Source organism: Dipodomys spectabilis, unplaced genomic scaffold (genome assembly GCF_019054845.1).
Source record: "Dipodomys spectabilis isolate Male_0828 unplaced genomic scaffold, ASM1905484v1 ptg000018l, whole genome shotgun sequence".
Lineage (NCBI taxonomy): Eukaryota > Metazoa > Chordata > Mammalia > Rodentia > Heteromyidae > Dipodomys > Dipodomys spectabilis.
The window spans coordinates 9265125-9290224 of record NW_024870695.1 but is presented as its reverse complement, the minus strand read 5'-3'; the positions used below and the strand labels follow the sequence as shown (position 1 = coordinate 9290224).

Genomic DNA, 25100 nt, shown 5'->3' with positions numbered 1-25100 from the left:
TTCCCTTCCTCCCCTCCTTCTTTCCTTTGTCACGGGACCTAAATGCTGTCCGTGAAATTTTTCATTCACAGCTAGTACTGTAACGCTTTGAGACACAGCTCCACTTCCTTTTTTGGGGGGGGGAGGGGAGTCTTCCAGCCAGGTGCTGGTGGCTTACACCTGTAAACCTAGCTGCTCAGGAGGCTGAGATCTAAGGATTGTAGTTCAAAGCCAGTCCTGGCAGGAAAGTCCATGAGACTCTTATCTCTAATAAACCACTCAGAAAACCAAAAGTGGCACAGTGGCTCAACTGGTAGAGTGCTTGCCTTAAGCTGAATTGCTGAGGGACAGCGCCCAGGCCCAGAGTTCAAGCCCCAATGACCGACAAAACCAAAAAAAACAACAACAAAAAAGTCTTCCTACTCTGGCTAGCTTTGAACTATGATCCTCAGATCTCAGCCTCCTGAGTAACTAGGATTACAGGCATGAGTCATCAGTACCTGGCCACAGTTGATTTCTGTGTAGTAATATTTTGTGTATTTTATTTGGAATGTTTTGCCTGACTTCTCATGTAGGTTTGTTAACAATATTGTTTTGAAGCCGGGTGCCCATGGCTCTCACCTGTAATCCTAGCTACTCAAGAGGCTGAGATCTGAGGATCGTGGTTCATAGCCAGCCTGGGCAGGAAAGTCTGTGAGACTCTTATCTCCAGTTAACCACTAGAAAACTAGAAATGGTGCTGTGGCTCAAGTGGTAGAGCACTAGCCTTGAACTAAAGAGCTCAGGGCTAGTGCCCAGGCCCAGAGTTCAAGCCCCATGATGGACACACACACACACACACACACACACACACACACACACACACACACACACTCAGGGCTAGTGCCCAGGCCCAGAGTTCAAGCCCCATGATGGACACACACACACACACACACACACACACACACACACACACACACACACACACACACACACACACACACACACACACACACACACACACACACACACACACACACACACACACACACACACACACACACACACACACCCTGTTTGAAACAAAAGAGTTTTTGTTTTTTGGGGGCCAGTACTGGAGTTTGAGCTAGAGTCCTGTGATTGCAGGGCATAGTTATGAGGCATACCTCTAGCCCTTGAAACAACAACAAAAAAGCAACAACAGACTTTACTGTATAAAATTATTGGCTAAATAAATGTGTCAAAAGAATATTCCTTATAGTTCAGGTGTTATAACAGAGGCATAGTACTTTCTGTGGGAATAAATTATACTTATTTGTTATTGCTAGTATTGGGGGCTTGAACTCAGGGCCAGTTGCTATTCCTGAGCCACAGCTTTATTAGTGGTTTTTTGGTGCTTAATTGGAGATAAGAGTCTCACAGACTTCCCTGCCCAGGCTGGCTTGGAACCACAATCCTCAGATCTCAGCCTCTTCATCATTTGTACAACTTCTCTAGCAGTATCTTAAATAATGGAAGAACCATGTCCAGTTTGGCTGGTCTTGAACATTTTTAACAAGTGATTCTTCTGCTTCAGTCTTTTATTTTTGTTAGATAATCTGTACCAAATGTTTAATTTGAAGAAGGTCTTGCTAAAAATTTTACTTTAAATTCATTCTTTTGGTTTATATTGTCAATTTGATTGATGGATGATGATACATGAGAAGAACTTTTGGATAATTACTTTTACTGATCTTAGATAATCTCCATCTGGAAATGGGTTTTATTAATAGCAAATGGTACATAAAACATTAAAATTTGTTACAACTGTGTTTCATTTTATGGTATTTATTTATTTATTTTTTCGGTCCCGTCGTGGGGCCTGAACTCTGGGCCTGGGCACTGTCCCTCAGCTCTTCAGCTCAAGGCTAGCGCTCTACCACTTGAGCCACAGCACCACTTCCGGCTTTTTTTTCTTATGTGGTGCTGAGGAATCGAACCCAGGGCCTCGAGCATGCAAGGCAAGTGCTCTACCACTGAGCCACCTTCCCAGCCATATGGTATTTATTTTTAATGCCCAAATTGGACATAAAAGGATGGCTTTAAAGAAAATTTTAGGCTAAAGGCTTGGCTCAAACAGTAGTATACCTATCAAGCATGAAGATTTGAGTTCAAAACCCAGTACTACCTAAAAAATAAAAGTAAAAAGTCTGTAATCTTGGAATTACTATTATTCACTAGTATTTTGAATAAGGATTTATATTTGTTAATCCATTTGTTATCTGTATGACAATCCTGAAAATAGGGATACTTCACTTAACAGAGCTAAGACTCACACTCTGGTTAAAAAGTCACATAGATATTTAGTTATTATATGTATTGGAGAACTAAGATTTTGTAGCCAATTGTTTTATGGACAGTCCTAGAAAAATGTAGAATGGAACTAATCAAAGAGAAGTACATAAAGGTTACTGTATTATGTTAAAATGGAGCAGTTAAAATGAAGCTGGAAAAGTCTTTTGGAGTTAGAGTGAACTTACCACTAATACATACAACTTTTAGAAAGACGCTGGAATATTGGATTATTATAATGCCACAGGACTGGCCAGCATGCAGAGAACAAGAGTGTTTTCTATCCTTCATGCTTCAAACTTGAAGTAAATTATAGATTATCAACTAAGCCCATCTTGTTCTTTCATTTTTGGATCATGAAACTAATATAGCTACTAATTTGTCACATGCTCAGTTAATGATAGAATTGAGTTCCAGATTGTCACTACATTTTCTTTTGGAATGCTGTAATTAGAAGATATTCATGCATACATACAAACACACATACATACAAACACAGACAAAAGAGAGAGATCCATACCAGGTGCCTGTAGTTTTACTCCTATAATCCTAGCTACTTGGGAGGCTGAGAATGGAAGGATCAAGGTTTTAGGCCAGCTTGGGTAAAAAAATTTTTGCAGGACAATTCTGAACCCATAGCTGGACACAGTAGTATGTACCTGTATCCTAGCTATATGGCAGACTGAGGTTGAAGGAATCACAGTTTTAAGCTGCCCAAGGTAAGAAAGTAGTATTTGCTAAAGTTGCTGTGGAAAGCTAAAATGTGTGGATTGCTATTGAGGCAAGGACCCGGACAAAAGGCAAGACCCTATCAAAAGACCCTACCAGTATAAAACAGGGCTGGAGGCATGGCTCAGTAGAAGAGCTCCTGCCTAGTAAACATGAGTTCCTGATTTCAAACACCAATATGGAGAGAAAAAGAGGGGGAGGGAGAGATGTACATGTACATTCACACACAGATTGTGCATATGAATGTACTACATGTACCAGGAAGCAATTTTTACTTAGAGCTTTTGTTTTTGTTTGGAGTGGGCAAAGGTTCAGATTTTTTTTTTTTTGGTCATGGGGCTTGAACTCTGAGCTCTTAGCTCAAGGCTAGCACTCTGCCACTTGAGCCACAGCACCATTTCTGGTTTTCTGAGTGTTTTATTGGAGACAATAGTCTCATGGACTTTCCTTCCCCAGCTGGCTTTGAACTGTGATCCTCAGATCTCAGCCTCCTGAGTAGCTCAGATTATAGGCGTGAGCTGCTGGTGTCTGCAGAGGTTCAGATTTTAATGTCCTAGTTCTTAGGACTGTGCCATCCAGTGCTCAGCCAATCTTCTTGGCCCTGCTGCTTACTCAGATTTTAGTTGGCCTGCTTCATCTAGGCCTTCATCTTAGGTTACCAAGTTCCGTGTCCTGTTCAAAGTAGTCTATGTGGAGGCCTCCATAGCACAAGTCCAGGGCAGGCTGACATCCAGCATGCCCCCCATACTTGCAGCTATACCCTAAGTGACAGCTGCCTGGGTCCCTGAAGTGAAGCCAGGTCTATTTGCATAGGAGGCACGGTACATCATGCCATACACGGCTGGAAGAAACCATAGACAGTTTGATGACTCATGTAATTCTGCATGAAAGAGATGATCCTGATATCCCTCTGTTCATGTAGTAAAGGAGGGGACCTGAACCCTGCAACTATTTTTGTGTATGTATGATGGTTGAACTCAAGGCCTGGGTTTTAGCTTTTTTACTCAAAGTTGGTGCTCTAATGCTTGAGCTATATTTCCACTTCGAGCTTTTTGGTGGTTAACTGAATATGAGTCCCAAGGACTTTCCTGCCCAGGCTGGCTTCCAGCCTCCATCCTCTGATCTCAGCCTTCTGAATAGATGGGATTACATGCCTGAGCCACCAGTGCCCAACTATATAAAGTATTTCTTTAGACCTAATTATTCTCTAAAGGGACTAATTCATGTATTCTATGTATCTAGTTAGTGTTTACTGAGTAGAATATATCATATACTAATAGTTAATAAGAAAACTGGTTCTGATTGTTTTTATTTCACTGAAGATTAATTTTCAGGAAATAGTTGAGAAGTGAAACTTTGGTTTGGAAAGAGATGTATTTCTTTTTGGTGTTTCCTAGTTTGCATGAAATAAAGGAAATTAGATATAAATGCACAAATATAGCTTACTTTAAAGTTGTATTTTGAATTCTTTGCCTTCTTGATTTTGTAGTATTTTTCATTTTCACATATGTATTTGAATTCCTTAAAATAAAAAATATGTTGGGCCAAGATCTTAGTCTTTATGAGTTTAGGTCTTTTAGCAGTAGGTTTTGTATTTTTTGATGGCTTTTATATTTACTCCTGCTGTATTAGGGTTGATCTTTAGAAACAACTTAAGGTATTTTAAAGTTTTTTTTAACTGCTTACTTCCCTTGTCATAGCAGAAGTTCAAGATGATTAGATTACTTTGCTGAATTATATGTAATTCAGAAGGTACAACACTTTTCCCTTATCTCTGCTATGTTCAGTTTTTAGAAGAGTGCCTGGTGTGTGTTAGGAACTAATAAGTATTTCTAATGTACATTTGTGTTGAATGAATCTCTGTAGGGGAGAGCACCAGAGATAAATTATAGCATGCATTCTTCTACCTGTTTTAACCATTCAGTCAGTGTTGTAATCTCTTTAGAAGATTCTTTGGCTGATTACTAAATTATATTTCCTATTTCTTTAAGTACAGTGTATTTATTTATTTGTTTGTTTGTTTTGCCGGTCGTGGGGCCTGAACTCTGGGCCTGGGCACTGTCCCTCAGCTCTTCAGCTCAAGGCTAGTGCTCTACCACTTGAGCCACAGCGCCACTTCCAGGTTTTTCTTCTCCTGCTTATGTGGTGCTGAGGAATCGAACCCAGGGCCTCATACCTGCAAGGCAAGCACTCTACCACTGAGCCACCTTCCCAGCCCCAATACAGTGTTTTTACAGAAAGAAAAATAGAGGCAATTTTGGGCCAGTTTTGTATATCTCCTTAGGTGTCAATTATATATACATATATGTGATTTTTAATTGGTGCCGTCCCTCAGATTTTTTGCCTAAGGCTGGCACTAGCATTTGAGCCACAACTCCACTTTCAGTCTTTTTACCATTCATTGGAGATAAGAGTCTCATGGACTTTCTTGCCTGGGGTGGCTTAGAACTGAGATCCTTAGATCTCAGCCTCCTGAGTAGCTAGGATTACAGACAAGAGCCACTGGCACCTGGCTACAGATGATCAAAGGGCACTTAACATGTATTACAAGTCATTCCTTTGTATTTTAGCAAGACTCTGTAATATTAGAGCTTTTAAGAACTATGATCGTAGTAAAAATAAACTACTCTTTAAAATACAATTATAGCTAAGGGTTATAGCTCAGTGGCAGAGGTCCTGGGTTCAGTCCTTAGCACTGCAAAAACAAACAAATAAATAAATGATAAAATAGAAACCAAATTCCAGTTAAATTGTAGCATTTAGTTTTGATTTAGGAAATACAGTTTTTTCAATTAGATGAATATATCAGGCATATTCTTGATTTTTGTATGTATGCTTTTTGGTTCTTTTTAAAAAACTTCCTTCCTCTATTGGCTAGAGTATAGTCATAGCATGTATAGCTCTTTTGCTGAGAAGTCTAATCTCTTTTAAGAAGAATTTTGTGAAGCCGGGCGCTGGTGGCTCACGCCTGTAATCCTAGCTACTCAGGAGGCTGAGATCTGAGGATCGCGGTTCAAAGCCAGCCCGGGCAGGAGAGACCGTGAGACTCTTATCTCCAATAAACCACCAGAAAACCGGAAGTGGCGCTGTAGCTCAAGTGGTAGAGCGCTCGCCTTGAGCTGAAGAGCTGAGGGACAGCGCCCAGGCCCAGAGTTCAAGCCCCACGACCGACAAAAAAAAAAAAAGAAGAATTTTGTGTTTTGAAGTTGCTTCTTTTGTGGTAAAATGAAAATAAAAATGTTCTTAATAATGTAATATTTTAAATGATATCTGTCACTTTAAACCAAGAAATAGAGAAAGAATCTGGATTTAGTTCATTATTTAAGAGAATTTTCTAGAGAATTCATATTGTAAAATACTCTGTTTCTACTTTGCTTAAAAAAAGAAACAAACCTCATTGCTCCAAATTGGTTGTTATTTATTTTAGTAGTACTGGCGTTTGAACTCAGCGCCTCTCGCTTGTCAGGAAGATGATCTTACTACTGAGCCATACCTCGCCCTTTTTCGTGCTATATTCAAGACAGTCTCATTACCTTCCTGACACGTGTCTATGCTTGGCCTCAGTCCACCCATTTTAGGCTTCCCATCATTGCAGATAATATGCGTGCATTATCTAAGCTCTGTTGAAAAAGGATCTCTTGAACTTTTGTGTCCCTAGTAGTCTCATATGTGATCCACCCAATTTCAGCTTCCCAAGTAGCAAGGATAGCAGGCATGAGCCACTGCCACTTAATATTCTAAATAATGTTCTTTATGATAGAATTTATCATTCATTGTAAACAAATAATTAAAATTTTTAAAAAGTGTGATGCAACCTCTTCATGTATGAGTTGTCTGGTGTCTGATTTTTTTTCCTTGTTCCGTAGCCTCATATTTTTCCTCCCAATCATATTTTATTTTAATTGGGATTATAAAGGTGGTGTACACGGTGAAGCTCCTTTAATAATGTTAAAAAATTACTTCTTGTCAACTTCATATTGCCTTGAAAGCTAAATTTTTAAATTGGGAGGGGCCTTGGGGGTTTTTGGGGGTTAAATTTATTTGGCGCTAGTACTGAGACTTGACTTCTCCTTTACCTTGGTACTCTACCACTTGAGCCCCATTTTCACTTCCACTCTGGCTTTTTGCTGGCTAATTGACAATAAGAGTCTCTTGGATTTGTCTGCCTAAGCTGGTTTTGAACTGGAGGCCTTAGATCTTGGGCCCTCTGAGTAGTTAGGATTATAGGCAGGAGCCTCCAGTACCTGGCCATGAGTTAATTTTTAAGTGGAGAACTCACTAATGTGATAGTTCTTTGTTTTTTCCTTCTTTCTTTCTTTCTTTCTTTTTTTTTTTTTAAGTGGTAGTCTTGGGGCTTGAACTCAGGGCTGGGACACTGTCACTGAACCTCTTTGTGCTCAAGACTAGTGTTCTACCACTTGAGCTACAGTGCCACTTCTGGCTTTTTCTGAGTGGTTTATTGGAGATAAGAGGCCCCGGTTGGCTTTGAACTGTGATCCTCAGATCTCAGCTTCCGGAGTAGCTGGGGTTATAGGGGTGAGCCACCAGAGCTCTTCTGTGATAGTTCTTTTGATTTCATTTTTCCCCTGGAATTTTTCTGGAGCACTCCTTTGAAGATTGGCTTTGTTAATATGCAGAAAGTTAGATGTAGATGGGCCTGAGTAATCATCATTTAGTAGGGAGCAACTTAAAAGAAAGATCTGAGGAGAACAGCTTAACAAGTTGTATTTATTCCTAACAGAAGTCAAATGCACATTCTTTAAGCATTGAATCTAAGGTTGTTTTCTAGATCTTTTAATTGTTAGATATTTTTAGAGAGGTCTTTGAAACCTTATCCTCCCAATCCCCCTGTAGTTCTTTCAGTGATTCAAATTTCCAATTGATTCTATCCAATCTTTGATGTGATTTCTTTAAGGGAAAGTCCCATCTTGGGCCTTTTGAATACTAATTTACTAGAATGAATATTACATAATTCTAATATTCTGATAAGCTAGGATAGTTTGCTCCCTTTAAATTGACACCACAACCCCTGCATTATTGGAGAGATTGGTCATGTTCTCAAGTAGCAGTAGAAAAATCTCACACCCTGGTCTGACCACTATGAAAACAGCTGTTGCAGAACAAAATGTCCTTTCTGTGTCCTCAGCTGAAATTGGGGGAGGGGCAAAGCCCAATTGATACTTTACACTATCCTGTCTGCCTGCTAGAAGGCCTATTTCCTACCCTGATGGTTTCTGCCTAACAAATGGTGTTTCTTTTTTACAGCATTATGATCCTGGACTTGTTGTGGTGATGGTAAACTTAGCAGTGGTAATTTTTATTTTCAGACTGAATTACTCCTTTTGTCATCAGTGCACCAATATGTTAGGCTTACTTTCTCTGTTGTAGCCTTCATCCTTCTGCTTGGTCTTTTTCATTTTCCTTTCCTTTCCTTATGCAACTTGTCTGATCCTTGTTCATTAAAGGATAATGTTAAGAAGGGACATATCTGTTCATGTTAAAACTGCCAAAAAAATCAGTTAAATATTCTAATACTGTCAAAACTTGATTTTCCCTCCCCAATGTAATGGGCACTAGCACTTGCTACTGCAATTTATAAGTAAATTAAAACAAACTTTGACTGCCTTAGAAGGCAAAAGTACTAATGCAGAGTTTATAAACAGGGGTTTACAGAGGTAATGAAATTGTGCCAAAACCTTCTTAATTCTTACAAAATAAATTCTCACAGATAAAAAAGATTCCAAAAAATTGTTTTGATGTTTCTTTTCAATTCTTTCATTAGACTATTTGTTTTTTTGCCAGTAAATCCCTGATTGAGACGTTATGAAAGTGATATTGCACTTAGGAAGTCATTTTTATAACTTGTCTTTAATTTGGTCCTTTTGCTAAAGATTGCAGTCACTGCTTATTTATTATACCATTGGGCATAAAGTAGAAATGCATTGTGTTTGTTTTGCTAGCAGTCTTTGATAGTATCTAAAAGAAGGCTGTATTCTAAAAGTTTTTACCCCTTTTCTTTCTGGCCTAAGATATTGTGTATTAAAGTTTTTTTTTTTTCAAAAAAACTATGATAATTCCTACCCCTCTACTATATGAAAGCAATAAGGGGTATTGATGATAAACTTTTGAATTTGTTTGTCATTATATTTTAAAGACAAGAATTAATCTCACAAATATAAGGCAACTGGATATAAGTGGTTGCTGATCATTTTGAAAAGGGTTTCTTTTTTCATGCAGGGCTCATACAAGTCAAAATCCTGGCATTTGTTATCTTTAAAATTTCAACTGTGGGGGAATGTCAGGGCTTGTCTTAAGTGGTCAAGCATCTGCATAGCAAGCACAAGACCCTGAATTAAAACCCCAGAACCATCAAAAAACTTTCTCAGATTTGGGAATTAGCCAGATAAAGCTCAGTTTTAGCCCAAAGGTATAATATATATGTGTGTATAACAACAACAACAAAAACAATTGTTTACACCAGCCTGAGTGAAATGATGAGGGAAGTAAACATTGTGCTTTTTCACTAAAGGTGTACAGCAGATAAGGTAAGTCCTCTTTTCAGTGGGCTTACATCACAATGAACAGCGCAAGTTGTGATGTAAAACAGCTGTGGTAGTAAAGTGCTTGTCTGCCCCATTTTGCTTTGTTTGGCTGGTTATGAGTGGATAAAAATATATTTATTTAAAAAAATCTCCAGCATAGATCAATTAGTTTAAAGTCAATTTTCTTCGCAACTAGTCCTTTTCACAGCTTACCAATTACTACTGCCCATGTTAAATCCACTCTGTTAAATAAGACCATGGCACCAAATTAAAACTACTTGTCCCTGAGGGCAACTAACTAGCCTTTTATTTTAAAAGTTCTTAGATCCATTTAATTATGAAGCATCTTTTGAAAACAAATTTGACCATTTGTAATTAAAGTTTTCCTACTCATATTTAACAGTATACTTTTTAATCGTGTCGGCTGAGATATTTACTATGTTTTAAGTGTTTGAGGGAGGGAGGTTATCAGTGGACAGACAAGTAATTCTTGGTGGGAAGTTATTTGACTATCCTTTTAAAAAAGAACTTCTAAAATTTTTAATTTCATACTCCTGGTGCCATTCCTTAGAATGCTTCTTATTACTTATTTAATTTTGTGAAGTTCTCTCCAACTAGAAGGTTAAAGTGGCTAGCTGGGTTTAACCTAGGAAAGGAAGGATTGGATATAAGCTGTGAGAATGGCTTGTGTTTGGTTCACTGTAGCTTTCTGGTCTCTGCACTCCAAGGCAAGATCTCTAACCACCCAAACCTAATGTATAAAGTGAGCTGTTGGCTTAGCTTTGTGTCTTACCTTGAATCTGTGTTCCTATTACAGGGAGAACAGATCCCATTCCAATTGTTGTCAAGTATGATGTCATGGGCATGGGTCGCATGGAAATGGAGGTAAATGGATCTAGTAACTCATTTTATGGACTCTTTTAAAATATTAACTTGAAATTCAGATGTCAATACAAGAATACACTTATGAGGTAGAATTTAAGTATTTTTAGTCAGTTAAAAATGTATTTTCCAACAACAGAGTAAACCCATCAAATGCTGTTTGAAACAAAGGGAAGGAATGATAAAATAGAAGAGGTGATTTTGTTCTAAATGCACTGTGTGTATGTATGGAAATAAAATGAAACCCCCATGTACTACAAATTTGTGCTATATACACATAGACTACATTTTCATTTAGTGCTACTTTTGAGGCATATAGGATGTAAATAATGGCCCTGTTTTAAATGACACAAAGTCGAATGGTTTGCCTAGGGTTATACAGTAAAGCAGGCAGTGTTGTTCAATGCTTAAAATGCTTTCTGTGGTAGAAGCTTTATTCGTGTAAAGTTGTGTAGCATCATCTCTAATACCTATTTTTTATTACTTATAATACTTCATTCTTAATTCTTTTGATATTGAGCCTTCAACTGAAGTCTATTGTCAAAAAATGAGTCCTTTGGGAACTATCAGCAAGAAAGGATTAGGAACTATTTTATTTGCTGTTATCTTCTGAGATGAAGATAAAGCAAGAGTAGCTGAGCAAAATACAAGTGTTTTTTTTTTGTTGTTGTTTTTTTTTTTTTGGTTATGGGGCTTGAACTCTGAGTCTGGGCGCTGCCCCTGAGTTCATCTGCTTAAGGCTACTGCTCTACCACTTGAGCCACAGCGCTACTTCTGTTTTTCTGGTAGTTTTTTGGAGATAAGAGTCTCAGACTTTCTTGCCCGGGCTGGCTTCGAACCATGATCCTCAGATCTCAGCCTCCTAAGGAGCTAGGATTACAGGTGTGAGCCACTGGTCCCCGGCTAAGTTTTTTGTTTTAAAATAATATTGCATTCATACAAATGACTTTTACATTGTTAATCTTGGGTACTCTAGGAAATAAACTAAATTATGTTTTTAACCAAGCTTGATTATGCTGAAGATGCTACTGAACGACGCCGTGTCCTAGAAGTAGAAAAAGAAGATACAGAAGAGTTGAGACAAAAGTACAAGGTACATAAACTCATTCTTCTGTGGAGGATTTGCACATTGAAAAAGATAATCCTTTTGGTGAAAAGGATCTCTTAAATGATACCATTGGTTTAAATTTGGTGTTTAATAGTGCCTATTTCATAAATCTGTTGGAAAGATTATATTAGTATTTGAAAACAGTCTAGCATACAGGTAGCCAAGTAATAGTAACAGCAAAAAAAAAATGGTGAAGAGTCCTTAGAGGCTTCCCTGTTTTCTTTCTCACAATGGAATTGACAGTTTTCTTGTCATTGCTAATAAGCATGTCCACAAGCTAATATACCCCACTTCCATTTTCCAGAAGGACTAGTCCAGAAGGACTAGTAGAAAAAAAATTAACACCATCCTTAAGCAAGAGCAGATGTTATAAGTCAGCTTTTTTTTTCCTTTTTATTTCTGTGCTGAAGATCATGCTCAGGGTTGAGCAGCACGCTAGGCAAACATTTTTTCGTTCTGGTGCTGAGGATGGAAACCAGAGCCTTGAACATATTAGTTGAGTGCTCTACCACTAAGTTACACCTTCAGCCTTTTCTGACTGTATTTTTTTCTTCAGTTTCATGAAGCTTTGCAACCTAAACATTACTAACACAATCCCTCCTTAATTTGTACTTCCTTTCCTTAGTAGCACAGGATGCTCATTTTTACCTATCAAGGCATTTTGTTTCCCCTTCCAATCCTCCTGTCATACCTCCTCATCAAAAGCCTATCCTCAATCAGTACAAAATACAGTACTTGCAATAATTTTTAAATATTTTATGCCAATTTTATGGTTTGGGCCTTCAGAACTGTCAAGTAATTCTTGTTTTGTCTTTTGTGCTAATGCTAGGGCATGAACTCAAGGCCTGGGTGCTGTCCCCAAGCTAAAGCCTAACACTCTGCCACTTGAGCCACAGCTCCACTACTTTTTTTTTTTTTTTTCCTGAGTATTTTATTGGAGATAAGAGTCTTACAGGGACTTTTCTGCCTGGGCTGGCTTCAAACTATGGTCCTCAGATCTCAGCGTACTGAGTAGCTAGGCGCCACTGGTGCCTTGCTACCCCTCCCTTTCTTAACTAGGACCTTCCATTTCTTTCCTATATTAACACCTTCTCTTTATTTTTCTTTTTCTGTAACAAGTAAACATGTTTGAATACCTTTTGTGGTACTGGGGTTTGTTCTTAGGGCCTCATGCTCAACTTGCTTGCTCAAATGGTGCTCTACCACTTATGCTACACCACCAGCCCACTGAACATTTTTTGAGGGAGGGAAGCAACACAAAACCAAGCTCTATTGATGTTCTCTCATTGATCCTATAGATAACATTTTTTTTTTTTCTGGGTGTGTATGGGGGTGTGTCAGAACCTTGGCATGAACTTTAGGCTGGCCTCAAACTCACATTCTTTCCATCTCCCAAGTACTAGGATTAGAAGTGCCTTTAGCTCTGTTCTTTAATTTTAACTTAATTAAAAATTTTTAATTTTTTTTTGGGGGGGGTCCGGTTGTGGGGCCTGAACTCTGGGCCTGGGCGCTGTCCCTCAGCTTTTCAGCTCAAGGCTAGAGCTCTACCACTTGAGCCACAGCGCCACTTCCAGCTTTTTTCATTTTGCTTATGTGGTGCTGAGGAATCGAACCCAGGGCCTCATGCATTCAAGGCAAGAGCTCTACCACTGAGCCATCTTCCCAGCCCCAAAATTTTTAAATTTTTTATGCCAGTCCTAGGGCTTGAACTCAGGCCTGGGCACTGTCACTGAGTTTCTTTTGTTCAAGAACAGCACTCTACCACTTGAGCCATACATAATGCCACTTCCAGCTTTCTCTGAGTAGTTTATTGAAGATAAGAATGTCTTGGACTTTCCTTCCTGGCTGGCTTTAAACTCTGATTCTCAGATCTCAGCCTCCTGAATAGCTGTGATTATAGGTGTAAACCACTGGAACCTGAGTTGCTGCTTGTGTTTTTGATGGCCTATTTAAGAACTTGTTGTTTCAAGAACATGGAAATCTGCACCTGTTTTCTCCTAAGAGTTTCATAGCTTGGCTCTTAGTTTTAGAACTTTGATTCATTTTGAGTTAGTTTTTAATGTTATAAGATTCTTATAATGTTGCTTTCCAGTTGTCCCAGCACCATTTGTTGAAAATACTGTTAAAATAACTCATCATCACAAAGATGTTAAGACTGTCCACTGAGATTCTATGATTGCAATGGATTTGTAAATTAGTTTGGGAAATATTTGTTTTAATATAAAATCTTACAGTCGATGAGCTTCATGTTTCACTATTCATTTGGATTTTTAATTTTATTCAGTAATGCTTTGTTGTCTTCGGAGTTTTGTCCTCAGTGTTTTTCTGTATCTGAATAGAAATGTTTTTATTAACTTTTTCCCCCTAATTGCTCATTATTGGTATGTAAAAAATACAACTGGCTGACACGAGTGGCTCACAGCTGTAATCTTAGCTACTCAGTAGGCTGAAACTTGAGGATCATGGTTTGAGGCAAGCCCAAGCAGGAGAGTCCATAAGTCCTTATCTACAGTTAACCATCAAAAAGCTGGAAAGTAGTACCACAGCTCAAGTAGTAGAGCACTAACCTTGAAATAACAAAAACAAAAAACAAAAAAACAAAAACTCAAGGACAGCGCCCAGGACTGGCACACACACAAAAAAACTACAACTGATTTTTGTATATTGCTCTTCTTAGCTCTGTTTTCAGTCTTTGAGTTTTTTTTTTTTTTCTCTTGCCTTCTTGGGGACATATTTTTCTTCCTATGGATCCAACAATGCAATAAATACTGTATTTTATATTGAATTTGGTTGGTTTTTTAGGAGAAAGGATGCCTCTGTATCTTGTCTATCATATTGTCAAAGGAGAGGGAATAATTTGTGTGATGGTGGAGCGTGAACTCAGGGTCTCACCCTCTTGATTGGCTTTTTCAGTCAAAGCTGGCACTTGAGACACACCTCTACTTCCCTTTTTGTTTTGTCTTTAAATTTTTTTCTGCTGTTATTATAAAGTTGATGTACAGAGGGGTTACAGTTTCATAAGTCAGGTAAAGAGTATGTTTCTTTTTGGACAATGTTACCCTTCTCTAGCTCTCTTCTAATTTTTCCCTCCCATCCCTACCTGCAAGTTGTATGATTCATTTTCAACATAGTGTCCAGTGAGTACCATTGCTACATTTGTTTACCCTTTGTCCCTCCATTTCTGCACCTCCCTTCTTTTTTCTTTTTTTTTGACAGTAGTAGGACCTCGTTTTCTCTTGGGTTTTAAAATCTTTACTGATGTTCCACCACATGAGCCATAACTTTAGCTAAGCTTTTTGGTTAAAATTATGGTGATGTTATCTTGCAGACTTTTCTTCCTGAGCTGGTTTTGAATTGAATCCTTCAGACCTCAGCTTGTTGTGTGGCTAGGATTACAGGCATAAGTTACCTGTAGCCAACTTTAACAATTACATTTTAAAATGTTTGTTCATTTGTTTTTATTTTATGATTCTTGTAGGATTATGTTGATAAAGAAAAGGCAATTGCCAAAGCGTTGGAAGACCTCAGAGCCAACTTTTATTGTGAACTCTGTGATAAGCAGTACCAGAAGCATCAGGAATTTGATAATCATATCAACTCCTATGATCATGCACACAAACAGGTGAGGATTCATTATTTGCTAAGAAAGAAAAATATAGTTTAGCTATTGTTACAACTGTTGAATTTTATGAGTATTCCAAAAAATTTGACTGGCTTTTCTGTGTGTGTGTGTGTGTGTGTGTGTGTGTGTGTGTGCGTGTGTGTGTGTGTGTGTGTGTGTGTGCGCGTGTGTGTGCGTGTGTGTGTGTGCGCGCGTGCGTGCGTGCGTGCGTGCGTGCGCGCGCGCGTGCTAATCTTTAAGGTCTTCTCACTTGGTTTATTTTCCTGTGGTAAAACTCCTCTGACATTTATTTTTCTTTCCACTCTCCCAATATTTTTATAAAATGGATTATTTTATAAACCTTATATAATATTTGTGGCTCTGAAAAATTTCTGAATTTTACTTAATTTGGAAATTAAGCTGTGGACTGCTAGGAACTTTGTTTCCATTTCTCCCTTTTTCTGAATATGTTAGACTTTAAACAGTTATCCTAGACTATTGTCTTTTTAACCCCTGAATTTCACAGTTCACATATTCTTGGTTGCAGTTTTGTTTGATCAGTAAATCATTTTGCTATTCAGTATACCTTGGAAGATAGATAAATCTTGAGAACAAAATAAAGTTAAATGCTATATTACTAACAAAAAAAACTGTTATGCTGAATATTCAAGAACTGAGAAATGAATTGCACTTTTTCTTTTTGTTGAGATGGAAAAGAAACATATGCAGCTAGTTTATCACATTGATTGCCCACAGAGAAATGAATATTTAGGATAAATTGGACAGTTTTGTCTTGTTAAGAAATTCCGAGGCTAGATTCTATAGCTCATGTCTTTCATCTCTTCAACTTGGGAAGAAGAAATTGAGAGAATCACAGCTCAAAAGCCAGCATAGGCAAAAAGTTATTGAGACACCCTGTGTAAGCCAGGTTTGCTAGTCCACTTCTGAAATTCCAGCTTCATGGCAGGCCATGGGTAGTAAATCCCAGTCTGCAGTCTGCCCTAAGTGAAAACATGAAACCCTCTCTGAAAAAATGACTATAAAGCCAGTTACTAGTGGCTCATGCCTATAATCCTAGCTACTCAGGAGGCTGAGATCTGAGGGTCCACTGTTCCAAGCCACTCCAGGCAGGAAAGTCCAAGAACCCTTTATCTTCAGTTAACCACCAAAAAACCCCAAAAAGCTGTGGCTAAAGTGGTAGATAACTAGCCATGAGCAAAAAGCTTACTAACGGTGACCAGGCCCTTACTTCAAGCTGCAGAATAGCGAGGGGAAAAAGGGCTATGGTAAAGAATTCAAATGGTAGAATGCTTCTTGCCTAGTAAGACTGAGACCCTGAGTTCAAATGTCTAGTACCACATGCATACATACAGAAAAAAAGAGTCTATGTAGGGTATAGTAGTTGTATTTGTTAGACTTATAATGTTGTATTGCTCTAACTTCTCTGTTAAGCTGGACCTGTTGAACCTGGCAGTATCTTGTTCTTAAAGCATTATTTTCCATCTTTGTATGAAGTTTTGTATGTAGTTGTGATACTGCACTTCTTTGCAACAATACCTTCCACATTTAACCACACATAACCAAGTTAAATTCTTCTGCTGATTGTTACTGCGGATTGTTACACATTCAAGACAGCTTTTTTACTTACTACATACCTTTGAAAACAAATTTTTTTTGGGGGGGGGGTCTGGTTGTGGGGCCTGAACTCTGGGCCTGGGCGCTGTCCCTCAGCTCTTCAGCTCAAGGCTAGCATGCTACCACTTGAGCCATAGCACCACTCCCAGCTTTTTTTTTTTCTGCTTATGTGGTGCTGAGGAATTGAACCCAGGGCCTCATGCATGCAAGGCAAGCACTCTACCACTGAGCCACCTTCTCAGCCCCATGAAAATTGTTTTAATATATTTTATACCCTGCTTGATTCAAATAAGAGAAATTTAAAAAGCATATAGATAGGCAAAGTACATTGTTAGTTACTTTTGCAGAGAATCATTTTTTTTTCAGCTGGGCACCAGTAGCTCATGTTACTCAGGAGCTGGGATTTGAGGATCATGGTTTGAAGTCAGCCTAGGCAGACAAATCTGAGCAACTCTTACCCAACTAATCAGCAATAAGATGGAAGTAGAGGCATGGCTCAGATGGTAGAATGCTAGCCATGAGTGCAAAAGCTGAATGAGAACTTGAAGCTCTTGTTCAAACTGAACCCCATATTGGCACCAAAAGAAACATCTTTCATCCAGGAATGGCTCGAGCTGAGGTCTTAGCTACTTAGAAGGCAGCAATCTGGATTTCACAACATTTAAGGCGAGTCCAGACCTGAAAGTTGTTGAGACTCCATCTCAACCAATGACTGGGCACACTGACACTCCTCTGTCATTCCGGTGACAAAAGAAAGCACAAATAGAAGGATTGAAGCCTAGGCATAAAGTAAGAACTCATCTCCATAATAAATAATGCTCAAAGGGGCTTGTGATGTACACTTGCGTAGCAAGTACAACACCCATTCAATCTCCAGTACTGCCATCAAAACAACAACAAAAATCAGCTTTCAGGAAAGAAAATGTTATAGTGAGTGCTGTTTATCTCGTAACTTTTCCACTTTTAAAATGTTTCCAGTTTTCAAGCCCTCCCTCCCCCACGCCCCTCCTTCCTCTCACCCTTCCCAGTTGTGGGGCTTGACCTCAGTCAGGGCCTGGCTGCTGTGCCTGAGCTTTATTTCTCAATGTTAGTGCTCCACCACTTTAAGCCATAATGCTACTTCTGGTTTTCTAGGGATTAATTAGGGATAAGAGTCTCACAGACTTTCCTGCCACATGCCCGAACCACCAATCCTCAGATTTTAGCAGATCCTCAGATCTCAGCCTCCTGAGTAGCTAGGATTACAAGTATGAGCCACCAGCATTGGCAAAGTTTTTTCTCTTTTTAATGGAATTAACAAAGAGGGCATCTAAATACTTACTCATCCTTTTAGGCTCTTGAGAATGTTGTGTTTATGGAGCTAAGCATAATGGCATACACTTAATCCTAGCACTTGGAAGACCTAGCCAGGAAGATAGAAAGTTCAAGGCTAGTCTGGATTACACAAACAAATTCATGGCCTATGTGGGGTACTAGAGAGCCTTTGTCCCAAAAGTCCAAAAAAAGGGACAAGAAGAATGATAGAAGGAATGAAATTGACTGGAATACACTGTAAACATGTAGAAATGTAACAATGAAATGCACATATAACTAATATAAGCTAATTGGGGGAAAATGTTTATTAAAAAAAACAAAAAGAAGTGAACACATCAAAATTCCTCAGAAGAGAAAACAATGGTAGTGATGACATTGATCAAGATGCATTGTATTTCATCTAGGGACTGGGAATGTGGCTTAGTGGTAGACGGCTTGCCTACCACTAGCATGCATAAAGCACTGGGTTTCGTTCCTTAGTACCACATAAACAGAAAAAGCCAGAAGTGGCACTGTGGCTCACATGGTAGAGTGCTAGCCTTGAGCAAAAGAAGCTCTGGGACAGTGCCCAGGCCCTGAGTTAAAACCCCAGGACTGCTCCCACCCCCCAAAAAAACCTGCCTGGGTGTCTGTAATCCTAGCTATTCAGGAGGCTGAGATCTGAGGATCACAGTTTGAAGCCAGCCTAGGCAGGAAAGTCTGTGAAACTCTTAACTCCACCAGAAAGAGGGAAATGCAACTGTGGCAGAAGTTATAGAGTACTAGTGTTGGTCACAAAATCTCAAGAGACATTGTACAGGCCCTGAATTCAAGCCCCAGAACTAGTACACACACATTGACCATTTTGTAATTCCCCAGGAGATTCTTCAGACAGAAAAAAAAAAAAAAAAAGACGTAAGAATCAACAGTTTCAGTTAGTAAGTCTACTTAAGATTAGAAGTTTCTTCTAGAAAAGAGTAAACCAAGCAAAATTTAATTCAGACTTGAGTAGTATGGGAAAAAGGATATTTTAAGGGGTAAAAATTCTATCAAAGCAAAATCTGAACATACTTGTCAATATGAAATTCATATTGACATTAGTTCATTGTGCATGATACTGTTTTAGTGATACTGCTTTCAACCTGTATAAAGTAGAAATGTTGTCACTTTTGCTTCATTAAATTTGACATGTTTATACTCCTACACAGCTTATGTTGCCTCAAAGTTCTTACTTTAGAGGGACTTTTCCCTCAAGAGAGACTTACCAATCAATATCAGGAGACGTTTTTGGTTGTTGAACCAAGAACCATCAGTAGGTAGAGGTCAAAGATGCTGCTAAACATCCTACAATGTAGGAAAGCCTCTGAAAAGGAAATTCTTGGCCCAATATGACAAAAGGTGCATAGAGCTGAGGTTGAAAACCTTTATAGTATTAGAACTACTGAAAACCTTTAAATATATATGGCATTATGAAATCATGGCCTTTGCTTAGTACAGACAAATAAATTATTTTACTTTACTAGCTATAAACATTTGTAAAGTACTTGTCTATATGATCTAATATATTCACTTATTTTTAAATAATTTTTAAATTAAAATACAAAATTAAAAATTTCTCACAGAGAGCTCATGAGCTACTAATATGGATTATATGTGTGTCTGGGGAAAATGTTTAATGAATGAATTTATTTCTTCTGTTTAAAGAGAAATTTAAAAGAGACCAGATGTGGAGCTGGGAAGGTGGTTCAGTGGTAGAGCGCTTGCCTTGCATGCCTGAGGCCCTGGGTTCGATTCCCCAGCACCATGTAATCAAAAAGAAAAAAAGCCAGAAGTGGCGCTGTGGCTCAAGTGGTAGAGCACTAGCCTTGAGCTGAAGAGCTGAGGGACAGTTCCCAGGCCCAGAGTTCAGGCCCAGACTGGACCCCCCTCTCGCCCCCCCCAAAAAAAAGAGACCAGATATAAAGCTCTATTCTGCAATTTATGTATAAAATAAAGTTATAGATAATAGTTGTTGTGAGAAGTGATTGAGTTTTATATTAAAAGTACTTAAAAGAATGTCTAGCACATCAGAGATGATTAAGAAATGATGTCAAACCAGCTCAAGCATATAATCTTAGCTTCTTTGGAGGCTGATCTCTGAGGAACAGTTAACCAGCAAAATCCCGAAGTGGAGGCAGGGCTCAAGTGAAAATGCCAAGCATGAGACTCTGAATTCAAGCCTCAGTATCAGCAATGCAATCACAAAACAGATGTAGGGTGAGTTTGTCTTCTGTTCTTATTGATTGAAAAGTAAACCTTCTTACTTTTCCTGTTACTTTTGTTTTGTTTTGTTTTTTTGTTTGTTTGTTTATGGGGTCTGGTCGTGGGGCCTGAACTCTGGGCCTGGGCGCTGTCCCTCAGCTCTTCAGCTCAAGGCTAGCGCTCTACTACTTGAGCCCAGTGCCACTTCCGGCTTTTTTCTTTTTGCTTATGTGGTGCTGAGGAATCGAACCCACGACCTCATACATGCAAGGCAAGCGCTCTACCACTGAGCCACCTTCCCAGCCCCTTCCTGTTACTTTTGTCTTATTGTGTTAGAATCTCAAATCAGCATGTTACATGTCAACCAAAATAAAAATGCTAAGTTTTATAGTTTAACTCTTCTCTGCGCTTAGAATTATATTTTGTTTATTTGGTTATTTATTTGGCAGGATAAGGATTTGCTTGTTAGGCAGGTGCTCTACCACTTGAGCCATGTCTTCAGCCTGCACTTAGAATTTCTAATGACCATTTAGTTGTCCTTGATACAACACAGCTAAATAACCCCTAAGAGGAGATTGAGTATATTTTTTATTCCTCTTCAATGGACATGAACTGACCATACAAATGGGCCTACCATTTTTCCAAATTGGTGCTCTAAAATCATAAAGACACCCGTCTTGTCTTCCAGGAAGGCACACAGGATTATTATGAATCTGAGACTATAGGTAAGTACTTTACTCTGTGTTAGCAATCCCTAGTTTGCATCTTCCCATCAAGTTTTCACCATTAAAAATTGTCAGAAAAACAATTTGCTAATAGTAAACTACTAATATACACAGGATCTTAAACATACCCTTACCTTTATTTAAAGGACAGATTCCTCAACCCCCCCCCCCACCCCCCCCCCCCACCCTCACCCACCCACCCCGCAAAGAGCTGTGTGGTAACTTTTAAATGATTTTTTTTTTTTCTGTATATGAAGAAGGGTGTTTCATGTCTTTCCCTATTTACTAGTTTTCCTTCCAGTTTTATAAGTTTTTGTGAAACTGGGCGCTGGTGGCTCACGCTTGTAATCCTAACTACTGAGGAGGCTGAGATCTTAGGATCACAGTTCAAAGCCAGTTCAGGCAGGAAAGTCCATGAGACTCTTTACCTCTAGATCTCCAGTAAACCACTAGAAAACTGGAAGTGGCACTGTGGCTCAAGTGGTAGAGCACTAGCCTTGAGCTGAAGAGCTGAGGGACAGCACCCAGGCCCAGAGTTCAAGCCCCATGACTGACCAAAAAAAAAAAAAAAGATTTTGTGAAGACCTTACTACAAAACATAATAATACTGTGGCTATATATAAGCTTTGGTTTATATATAGTTTTTCATACCTATAATCCTAGCTACTCAGGAGCCTGAGAACTGAGATCTGCTATTCAAATTTCATAAGACTCTTTATCTCCGATTAATCACCAAAAAAGCCAGAAGTGGAGCTGTGGTTCAAGTGGTAGAGCACTATCATTGAACAAAAGAGCTCAGGGACAGTGTGCAGGCCCTGAGTTCAAGCTCAAGAACCAGCACATGTGCATGCGTGCCATACACACGCACACTAGTTTTATTATATTTTGGAATCTCCAAAAGATAAGCCATATCATTCCTCAGTAAATACAAAAATCTGTTATTTGATTTTATATGTTCTGAGGTTTCTGAGTGCTCCGTAAACACTAATACTAATCATTTCCTACTTTTGTTGACTTAGTTGTAACCTACACTTAAATTTGAAAACTAGTATTTGTTGGTTTTGTGTGTGTCTGTGTGTGTATATGTCAGTACTGGTTGAACTCATCATTTTGCTCTCATTTGGCTTTTTTTTTTTTTTTTTTTTGCTCAAAGCTAGTGCTGTCACTTCAGCCACACCTCCACTTCTGACTTTTTAGTGGTTAATTGGAAATGATTGCCCTTTGGATTCCTTTGCTCTGGCTGGCTTCAAACCTCAGTCCTCAGATATCAGCCTTCTAAGTAGCCAAGATTACAGGCGTGAACCACTGGTACCTAGCTGAAACTAAAGTTTATCTCAGATATCTGAAAATGCTCATCTGCTAAATGGATATTTCTTTAATTTTATAGAAAGCCTTAAAATTCAAACTTCAAATGAAGTACTTGGCAGTACTGGGGATTAGATCTAGAGTTTCACACTTGCTAGGCAAGCTCTCAGGCTATGCTTCCAGCCCTTTCAATTTTTGTTTATTTAATATTTATTTATTTAGTTCTGGAGCTTGAACTCTGGGCCTGTGTGCTGTTCCTGAGCTTTTGTGCTCAAGGCTAGGTAGCACTCTCCTATTTGAGCCATAGCTCCACTTCTAGCCTTCTGGTGGTTAATTGTAGATAAGAGTTTCATGGAGTTTGCTGCTACAGTTGGCTTCAAACCATGATCCTCAGAACTCAGCTCCCTGAGTAGCTAGGATTACGAGTGTGAGTCACTGGTGCCCAGCTTCTTATTTTGTTTTTGAGATAGGGTTTCATTAGCTTTGTCCCAGATAGCCTTGAATTCTCCAACTTCCTGCTTTACCTTCCAAGGATGGGATTATAGGTCTGGCATAATATTCTTTTTCCCCAAACAAATGTAGCAGCACACTATTAGTATTATTAGAATAGTAGAAAGGCTAAAGGAATAGTTCTGTGGTAAAGTATTTGCCTTGCATGTGCAAAGTCCAGGGTACAATCCCCAGCAATGTACATACAAAAAGTAAATAAATAATAATAATGGGGATAATAATAGTCAGTGCCCTAGCAATTTCAAAACTCACTCAAGATTCTTCCAATCTTTTTCTCTTGTGTTTATGCTACTAAGAACTTCTAATTATGAGCCAGAGATCACAAATTGTCTTAGCAGATATATTTAGTCTGGTCTTCATGGTGTTAAACATTCTACTTTTAATTTTCATTCATTCCAACTTGTTAAAAAATGAAAGCTGAACCTAATGGTACACATATATAATTTCAGATACGCTGGATTCCAAGGTGGAATTATTTGAGAGACCAGGGTTTCAGGGCCAGTCTTGACAACTTGTTGAGAATCCATCTCTTATTTGTTATTGTTCTTACTGTTTTACTGTTCTTGATTTTTGTTTTGTTTTTGTTTTTGGTCAATCGTGGGGCTTGAACTCTGGGCCTGGGCGCTATCCCTGCCCTCTTCAGCTCAAGGCCAGCGCTCTATGGCTTGAGCCACAGCACCACTTCCTGATTTTTGTTTTATTAGTGTTACTGTTCTTGATTTTTTGTTGTTACTTTCTGTTGCTATGCAGCAAGACCTTGTAGCTCTATGTAGCACAAACTAGCCTTGATTTCTGTCTTCTACCTCAGTCTCCCAACTGCTGAAATTAAAGGCATGCCCATCTCTTAAACAAGAAGAGCAGAGCTGGGAAGGTGGCTCAGAGGTAGAGTGCTTGCCTTGCATGCATGTGGCCCTGGGTTCGATTCCTTGGCACCACACAAGCAGAAAAAGCTGGAAGTGGCGCTACGGCTCAAGTGGTAGAGTACTAGCCTTGAGCTGAAGAGCTGAGGAACAGCAGATTCAGTTTTATATAATTCAGCTTTGACTTACCTTGAAAAATTAATAAATATCCAGTGATATTGGGCCTACATTTTGATATAACCCTTGAATAGAGCTGAGTCATTATTACCTCTTCACTTCTCTGTAGTCAGTTCTAGTTTTGATTTCAAGTTACCTTTTGCATCTCTTTTCTCTTAACAGCTATGTGATTTAATGTTACTTGTCTTCTAAAAACACTTGTGTGTGTTTGTGACCCAGGGCTGTTCCTCTCCTTCCTCTCCTCACAAGTTTCTGTGAGTTCTGACTGACATGGGAAAATAGAAAATTGAAGACTGCCTCCTTATCAACTTCCTTAGAGTTTCAGTGCATCAATCCGTTTGTCAAAATCTGGCGCTGCAAATCAGCTTCTGAATCTGCTCTAGTCTCCCTCTTTTTCTGAAAAAATAACTTTAATATAAAAACCTCTTCGCTTTTTTTTTTTTTAACATAAATCACAAGACTAATCTTATTTGGTGATAAATAGCAGATAATAAAAGTAGTTTCCTCAATTGTCTTTTATTTGTTTTGTATTTTGGTACTGGAGTTTTGACCTTACTATTTACTACCCTAGCACTCCAGAACCTGAGCTATTTTCCAGGCCTGCATTTGGTAAACTTTTATGCTCAGACTGACATCGGTCCTCCAGATCTCAAGTTTCTGAGTAACTAGGATTGTAGATGTGAACCACAAGTGCTAGCCTTCCCTTGAATTTTTTTTCTTAACCTTTTTTTTTTTTTTTCTTTTGGCCAGTCCTTGGGCTTGAACTCAGGATCTGGGCACTGTCCCTGAACTTTTGCTCAAGGCTAGCACTCTACCACTTGAGCCACAGCACCATTTCTGTTTTTTTCTGTTTATGTGGTACTGAGGAATTGAACCTAGGGCCTCATGCATGCTAGGAAGCACTCAACCATTAAACCACATTCCTAGCTCTTCTTAACCTTTTAATATAAAAAAATTCACTGATATATCAAAATGTGAAAGGGTGATACAAAGTATGAAATCTTATGATTGGGAGTCCCATGAAGTGGACTCCTTGGTGCACATGCATCCATTCATGCATAGTTATGGTGTGGGAACATAAACTAATGCTTACAAGTATGTACACCCATGCTCCCAGGAAGGGCCATCAGTGTGTGTTCTGCACGCCACCAACTACAAACCAACATCTACTCGGGACATTCAGTAACAAAAATACACATCTTG

The 25100-nt window shown here is 38.8% G+C and overlaps 1 protein-coding gene across 4 annotated transcripts in view; it reads left to right on the top strand.

The window, feature by feature from the left end:
• Positions 1–25100, top strand: part of Gpatch8 (G-patch domain containing 8) — an 80061-nt gene that overhangs the window by 34424 nt on the left and 20537 nt on the right. For 3 of the 4 annotated variants that reach the window (XM_042670912.1, XM_042670920.1, XM_042670937.1), the window contains 3 exons: positions 10378–10445; positions 11449–11535; positions 15029–15172. In XM_042670912.1, the coding sequence (XP_042526846.1) occupies positions 10378–10445; positions 11449–11535; positions 15029–15172 (299 nt within the window). Of the gene's footprint in view, positions 1–8283; positions 8329–10377; positions 10446–11448; positions 11536–15028; positions 15173–25100 lie in introns of all 4 variants that reach the window. The other variant, XM_042670927.1, reaches the window with a different exon arrangement.